Source organism: Engraulis encrasicolus, chromosome 15, assembly GCF_034702125.1.
Source record: "Engraulis encrasicolus isolate BLACKSEA-1 chromosome 15, IST_EnEncr_1.0, whole genome shotgun sequence".
In the NCBI taxonomy this organism is placed as follows: domain Eukaryota; kingdom Metazoa; phylum Chordata; class Actinopteri; order Clupeiformes; family Engraulidae; genus Engraulis; species Engraulis encrasicolus.
The window spans coordinates 27,433,881-27,441,380 of record NC_085871.1 but is presented as its reverse complement, the minus strand read 5'-3'; the positions used below and the strand labels follow the sequence as shown (position 1 = coordinate 27,441,380).

The following is a 7,500-nucleotide window of genomic DNA, read 5'->3' as shown; positions in this document are numbered from 1 at the left end:
GAGGAGGAGGCGGAGGAGGAGGATGAGAGGAGGATTTCTATTCCATAGTGAGCAACAAGGACTAATTTCAATGTGTAGAAAGGTGCATAGACAGTGTGTGTGTGTGTGTGTGTGTGTGTGTGTGTGTGTGTGTGTGTGTGTGTGTGTGTGTGTGTGTGTGTGTGTGTGTGTGTGTGTGTGTGTGTGTGTGTGTGTGTGTGTGTGTGTGTGTGTGTGTGAGAAAGAGAGAGAGACAGACAGAGGAGATCTGTATTTACTCTCGATTCAGATTACCCCCTTCACACACACACACACACACACACACACACACACACACACACACACACACACACACACACACACACACACACACACACACACACACACACACACACACACACACACACACACACCTGTCAGCTTGTCATTGACTGTATGCATATAAAAGTCACTTACAATAATGACAGAAATGTGTATATCTAAAGTACAAACATTGAGATTGTATGTATTTCCCCCCTTTTTTGCCAAGGTATACATTCAGGTCACTCATAACTGTTGTTTTCAAACTTGGGACTGTGCCTCTAGTGACTGTTTTGTGCTCCTTCAGAGGAGAGGAGAGGAGAGGAGAGGAGATGCGAAGAGGAGAGGAGAGGAGGATGAGGATGAGGAGGACAGGAGGATTTCTATCCCACAGTGAGTAACAGAAGGAAAAACTATGTGTGGGAAGGTGCATAGAGAAGTGGTGTGTGTGTGTGTGTGTGTGTGTGTGTGTGTGTGTGTGTGTGTGTGTGTGTGTGTGTGTGTGTGTGTGTGTGTGTGTGTGTGTGTGTGTGTGTGTGTGTGTGTGTGTGTGCGCGCGTGCTTGCACGCGTTGCGTGCGTTGGCAGTGCGTAATCAGAGTTGAGAGTAAATACACAGATTTGCAACCCACCCCACCCCACCCCCCCGATCTGCGCCCCGACCCACCCACCCCCCCCCACCCCCCCCCCACACACACACACACACACACACACTTCTGTCAGCCTGTTGTGGACTATATGCATATAAAACTCACTTACAATAATGACAGAAATGTGTAGATATCTAGAGTACAAAAATCGATATTGAATGTATTTTCCCCCTCCTTTGCCTTTTTAGTCAGGATTTTCAGAAAATCAGGGTTTTGAGAGTATTCTAACAGAACAATCTAATCCTCTAAAGTGTAACCTTTCCAAAGATATGTAATTTTTGTATCTGTGATGTTGCATTTACAAGTAATGGCATGTTTTCCATCAACATACCTGTACGTCTCCAAAAGTGTCCATTTGGAGACTCCAAATGGTACCTTGCAAAAACGCCTAGGCATACCCACATATAAAATGGTGTAGAGAGCCCACCTTTTGAGATTTTGTTATGAAATTTGAAATGTAAGTTCTTAGGACTTGTTGCCTTTGTTTCATTCTGTCTGTAACCCCTTACCTCACAGTAAAGGGTATGTTTCATAGATGTACATTTTATTTATTCTAGGCGAGGGTCAAAAATGATCAAAAGTTACAATAATTACTTAATCTACAGATTTCACCAGAAGAATTTACAGTGGATCTGACTATATGTAAAGAAACTAGAGAATGTCTGCTTTACAAAAGTGGTCTTATTTTGTCCATAGCACAAAGGGCTGAGGTACAGTTACAATTTCAATTTGGGTACGCCTTTTCAGGCGTTTTTCAGGCAAATCGCCAGGAATGTTAAGGGGTTAATCAATGGGCATGACTAATTAGGCTGACACATTTCAAGGCTCATACACTTGACATTGGGAAATAGTGAGTGTCTCAATTGCAAATGAGAGAAAGTCCTTTGCACTGCGCTTTTAGCAAGGTATTGAATCAATGATCATCATCATCAACATGACGTCAAGTGTTGTATTATGAGGCCGCGGGTCACATTAGAATGACGGGAGGAAATAGCTTCACTTGCACACACCAGTAAGACTTTAGAATAACTACCCAAAAAAGCTTCATAAACACTTAAACATTTATTAATAATTAAAAAGCATTTAAATGTTTGTAAATGAGTAAACTACGACTGCACAGTGGAGTGGGAATCAACTTCTACTGAGTCTTTGGAAGGAGAAACTTCCCGGATCAATGAGACTGTGCTGTGTCTGCTGTGTTAACATAGTATTTATTGCCCATTTATAAACATTTGTAAATTTTGTTCATAATTGGTTAATTATTTATAAAGTGCTTATAACTCTGTTCATAGGTAGTTATTCTAAAGTGTTACCCACGCATCAGTTGGCGGCCATCTTGGTGACGTTTTTCATGGCAGCTATTTTTAGATGCGTCCTAGCATCTCTATAAGAGGGTATGTCCGTCCGTCGATCTGTCTGTCTGTCGGTCGGTCTGTCTGAAATGTATTCTGTAAATTGTAATTCCCTCCTGTGTCCACAGGGTGGCAGTGCATAGATGGACGCATCTTTGTCCACCTGTCGGACTTGTTCTCTATATTTTTCAGCTGTGCATGGGCAGCATTTACTTGCGAGATGATTGGATCACTGACAGCGCAGCTCAGTAGGCAATTGACTGGTTTTTGCCGAAAAGGTGGAAGGTGTGTGCAAGCACACGCCATATTGCCGTTACGAATCGCACCCGTTCATTTCAATGGACGTTCAATGGAAGTGTGTGTTATGTCTCTGGGACACGTATTGGAATGCACCCACTCACCTTGAAGACCTCCAGGGGGAGGGGTTTGTTTTGTGACTCCGCCTTCACACCTTCCAGGATCTCCTGCCACTGCTCCGCCGTTTTTGTATTGCTGACTTCTACACACACACACACGCACACAGACACACACACGCACACACGCATGCATGCACACACGCATAAAGAGACGCAAAAGAAGATAGTGTTTATTTCAAACACAATTGTTTTTTTTTTTAAACAGGATATCAGCCATCAATCACAAATACTGGGGATATGACTCCTTTCAAGAAACACAGTCTGTCCCAATCTGTACCACAACTCCAACAACATACTGTCAGAGAGGAGTGATGAGGTAGAGATGATCATGAGGGTACTTTTCCGTGATCCATGTGATGTAAGGTGTACGCTCCTTTAGGAGGTTGAACATGAATTGTTGGGATGACTGCAATTCTTTTAGCACTGGACATAGCTGATAAGATTTAATGTAATTACACAATTGTTCACTTGGGTTTTCAATTACAATTGCAATTGAAGCTCTCTTGGATGTTCGATTTTGCTATTTAATTGGCCAGAGGTGGCAGCACTACTCCCTAACATGGCATTCTGACAGCATTGATCGTCAAGAGATCACAGGCACTGATAAAACACACTAATAACTGTACCAAACTACAAACCATATTGTTCTATAAAATAGCCATCATCATCTTACTAAAGGAATCACAACAGTCATTTTTTACACCAATGGTAGAATTGCCTAAAACCTCAGCAGTGTAGATCAGGCGTTGACATCCTGACCTTCCGTATGTCAAGAGATCGCATCTAGAATGTATGGGAAAATCAACCTCCCCAGAAAATGACAAAGGTTGCTATTTTAGCAAGTTGACACGATAATAATTTCAATATGCTGTTTTAAAAAATGTAAAAATACAAAAAACATTGTGTGTGTTGTTACTACAAGTCATGATAAGGGACAAATTTGACAGTCTCTTTTTACCAGACTGTCTGTTAGTCAGTCAATCAGGTCAAGGGATTTCTCAATGTAACACGTCTTGCCAAGGCCAACTGCAATATTGTCACTCATAGAAATATCTGAGTCTGTTAACTTAAAAATGCTCGAACCTTGAGAAAAGCTATAGGGGTTGATATAGTACGAGTTGGAATTGAATCACAACAGAGGCGAGGTATTTGCAATTGCAACCTGGGTTTCCTAATCGGAAGTCTTTGTTTACATGTTTCTTTGTTAACTTGAAAATGTGCATCAAAAAAAAAATCAGTGTAGTTTATCAGTTTCAGTACTTAACAGAGAACAAATTAGAAGCGGATTATGGCCGTTAGCCCACAAAGCGTGACTGAGAAATCTGATTTAAGATGAGCTTTTTGTTTATCTTTCAATGGGGAAATGTGCAAGATTTTGGCAGGTAAAACAATATAAAAACAGATACTCACTGTGGTTATATAAGATAATAAAATAAAACAACATCACACGTCTGGTGATGTGTGAGAATGATATCAACGGCGAGATTTTCACACACGCACACAAGCATGCACGCACAAGTAAACACACACACACACGCGCGCGTGCGCGCGCGCACACACACACACACACACACACACACACACACACACACACACACACACACACACACACACACACACACACACACACACACACACACACACACACACACACACACACACACACACACACACACACACACACACACACAGTTCTTGTCAGATCTAAACCAAGCAACAGGATGTGAGTAGTAGGCCTCTGTAGTACAGCTTAGGGTACATTCTCACAGCTCTCTCTCTGGGACCATTCAAACACAAAGGACAAAACAAAACAAAACCAGTTGTGCTTGTGTGCTTGCTATTTAACTATTTGTTAGACAGCAAAGGAGAAAATGTCTCCTGTCACAAAAACAAAAACATCCTATCAATACTAAAACCCTCAACATTTTATCACCTATATCTACTATTCAATTTTGCATTTATATTCATTGTTTTCATGATCACATGTGCTCAATACAGCCGTGTTGCATATGTGTGCACAAATACTGCAAATCAGATTAATCGTGTTGCATTAAAAACACTGCAGTTGAAGGTCCAGTTTTACTGTACTGTGTGTATTTATTAACCCGTTAAGACACACTGTTATAACTTTGCTGTTACCAGAATGGCAATGACCAAGTCGTAGTGCATTGCTAAAGGCCCTATGTTATGTCATAGAAGTGTAGTACTATAGTAGTTGACTTTTCAATGACTATAACAGCGTTCCACAGGAGGTACGGCGTACACCAAGTAGGCCACCGCTGCAACAGCTACAGGTCCTCTTTATGGAGCAAGTTAGTCATAACTAGACTGCAGTATTTCAATCACTAGTCTACAAGACACAACGAAACCTCACTTTGCTTAGTCATTTCGAGTCCCCTTAAGGCCAGGCCAGACTGGCTGACTATGCATGGCTTATTGTTAGCATATCAATGTAAACCCTATTTATGAATACAGAAATGATGCATATCCTCTTTTGAAAGTCGCTTTGGTTATAAAGCGTCTGCCAAATGCAATGTAATGTAATGTAATGTAGGCTAATAAATGATACTCTACTCTAGTCTACACGACATGCAAGGGCCCCCACCCAATACATATAATTTAAAGGGAACCCAATTCTGGGCTCCCCCTCTCCCTGGGCGTGGGACAACTGGCCCCTGTAGGCTTCCTTTACTGTATGGACCTGTAGGGTCAGGTCAGGCCTCAACTGCACAGGGACCGTGTAACCCTCTACCACAACCCCCAATCCCCAACCCCCTCCCCACTGGTTCATGCGACGTCTTGTCTTCAATGCTTATGCTAAATATGATAAATATAATGTTTTTTTGGTACTGTGTCTTGATGTTGTAAATTTTACAATGCGGAGCCATAGAATCCTTTTTTATCTCCTCATTCCTACACTAATGTGTACTATACTGAGCTTATAGGTGGTGGAGGTGTGTTAAAAACGAGCGCCCCCCCGGTTGGGCAGCGGACAGAGAATACTTGTGTACAGTGTATTCTTAAACGCAATTTCGTTGTCAAATCCGTTTGTCAATGACAAATAAAAGCTCTTGATTCTCGACATGCTGAGAAGGAAAACTCTCTGCTCTCTGCTTAACCCATTGATGCCTGATGTTGTGTTGCGCAACATTGGCCCTGGCGCCTGGAGCTGCATTACACAACATTCAGGCTCATGAGATTTGAGACAACTTTACTAAAAATCTCTGTTTTTTCGAGATGAATGAACACATTCTAATGAAAGACGAGGGTCTTAGCGTTTAAATGCAACTTAGTGCATATTTTGATGTGCTTCAGAAGCTGAGATATTTAGGTTTTTATAGGCTTAGGGCAGCTTTTCCAAAAAAGGGCTCAGACACACCCTTTTTTCGCAGGTGCCTTAAGCCTGGCTCAAACTACACGACTATCGCGCCGATTCTCGGCTGAAAACCCCCCTTACGACAATCGCTGGAACGTTACCCCCCAGGACCATTGCAAGCGATTGTCGGGAAAGATTTCCTCGTCGTGAGCGACGTTCTAATATAGAACTTTGGCAGCTCAAAGAGTCACCGATCGCAAATCGTAGAAATCAAACAGTGTTTGATATTTGCGACTGGAAATAGAACGTCGGGCATTGTCTCGGTGGCTGCGAGCAGCGACAAGATTGACAGTTGCGATTCTCTTCTAGTGTGCGGTGCACCCCGACGCCAAAATTGGACACACAATCGCTAGTCGTGTAGTTTGAGCCTGGCTTTAGGCGTCAATGGGTTAAGAAACCCTCTGCTGCCTTGCAGTAACATCTCCTGAGGAGTTGGAGTTAACATAGAAGTTGGAAATACATACAAAATACAGAAACCAATTCATCTGATGTTCTAGTCTGACAGAACTGTCAGAATAGATTTACATACTCTTTTTTAAGTCATGACCATAACTACAGTACCATGGCTATGTGGTTGATGTCATGGTATTTGCATAATTCATGTTTGAGCATTTTGCATTGTAGATGTTTTTGTTAATGAAGCTTTTGGGGGTAGGACACAATTTCAAGATAAAAAATGTGTTGGACTATGATGTTGATGAAAATTATGGTCTTCTATTAGCAACTGGACATCTTAACCCATACAATATTTTAATTGTATAGTCTACTATGTTTTTTTTTCAAACATTTCTTTTCCAGCTTAAAATGAAGCTTTTGATCAGTGATCGTTAGATCCTTATGGTTAAGAAAATCAGCTCAGTATGAATGTGTGGCTTTCAGCAGTGGCATAACTGGTAATACAAGCTAAAGCAGAGATAAATCATGCATGGGAGTGTCTCTCTCCACCACAAAATATCTGATGAATGACGGCATTTACATATACTGTTCACTTCAGGCAAAAGCCTAAAAGCACTATAGAAAGCCCACCTGGAAACTCCCAGTGTGTTTATGACACAGCGTTCAGTGCTCACTGCAGACAATGAAATTGCATTCATGCCTCACTCCTATAAGGGGGGTAGTCCCAAATGGTGCCCCAAGGGAGCAGTGCTGCAGGATGGTACCATGCTCAGGGTACCTCAGTCATGGAGGAGGATTGGGGAGACGGCTGGTAAATTACTACACCCACCAACCTGGCGGGTCAGGAATCAAACCGGCAAACCAAGTCTGACGCTCTAACCGTTTACCCATGACTGCCCTGCACAACAGGTGCACTACTAGATAACCAAAACCTTACCTTAAATCCACTTCATGTTCTTTAATTTAATCTATTTCTTTAAAAAATATATATATTTCATCATTCTTTAAAAAATTTTTTTTTTAAAAAGCTGA

General features: G+C 41.7%; 1 protein-coding gene across 2 annotated transcripts in view; it reads right to left on the bottom strand.

Annotated features, from left to right (window-relative positions):
* The window catches only part of sfmbt2 (Scm like with four mbt domains 2), a 104,819-nt gene that overhangs the window by 26,044 nt on the left and 71,275 nt on the right, over positions 1–7,500 (bottom strand). For both annotated transcript variants that reach the window (XM_063217307.1, XM_063217308.1), the window contains one exon: positions 2,682–2,779. In XM_063217307.1, the coding sequence (XP_063073377.1) occupies positions 2,682–2,779 (98 nt within the window). The remainder of the gene's footprint in view (positions 1–2,681; positions 2,780–7,500) is intronic.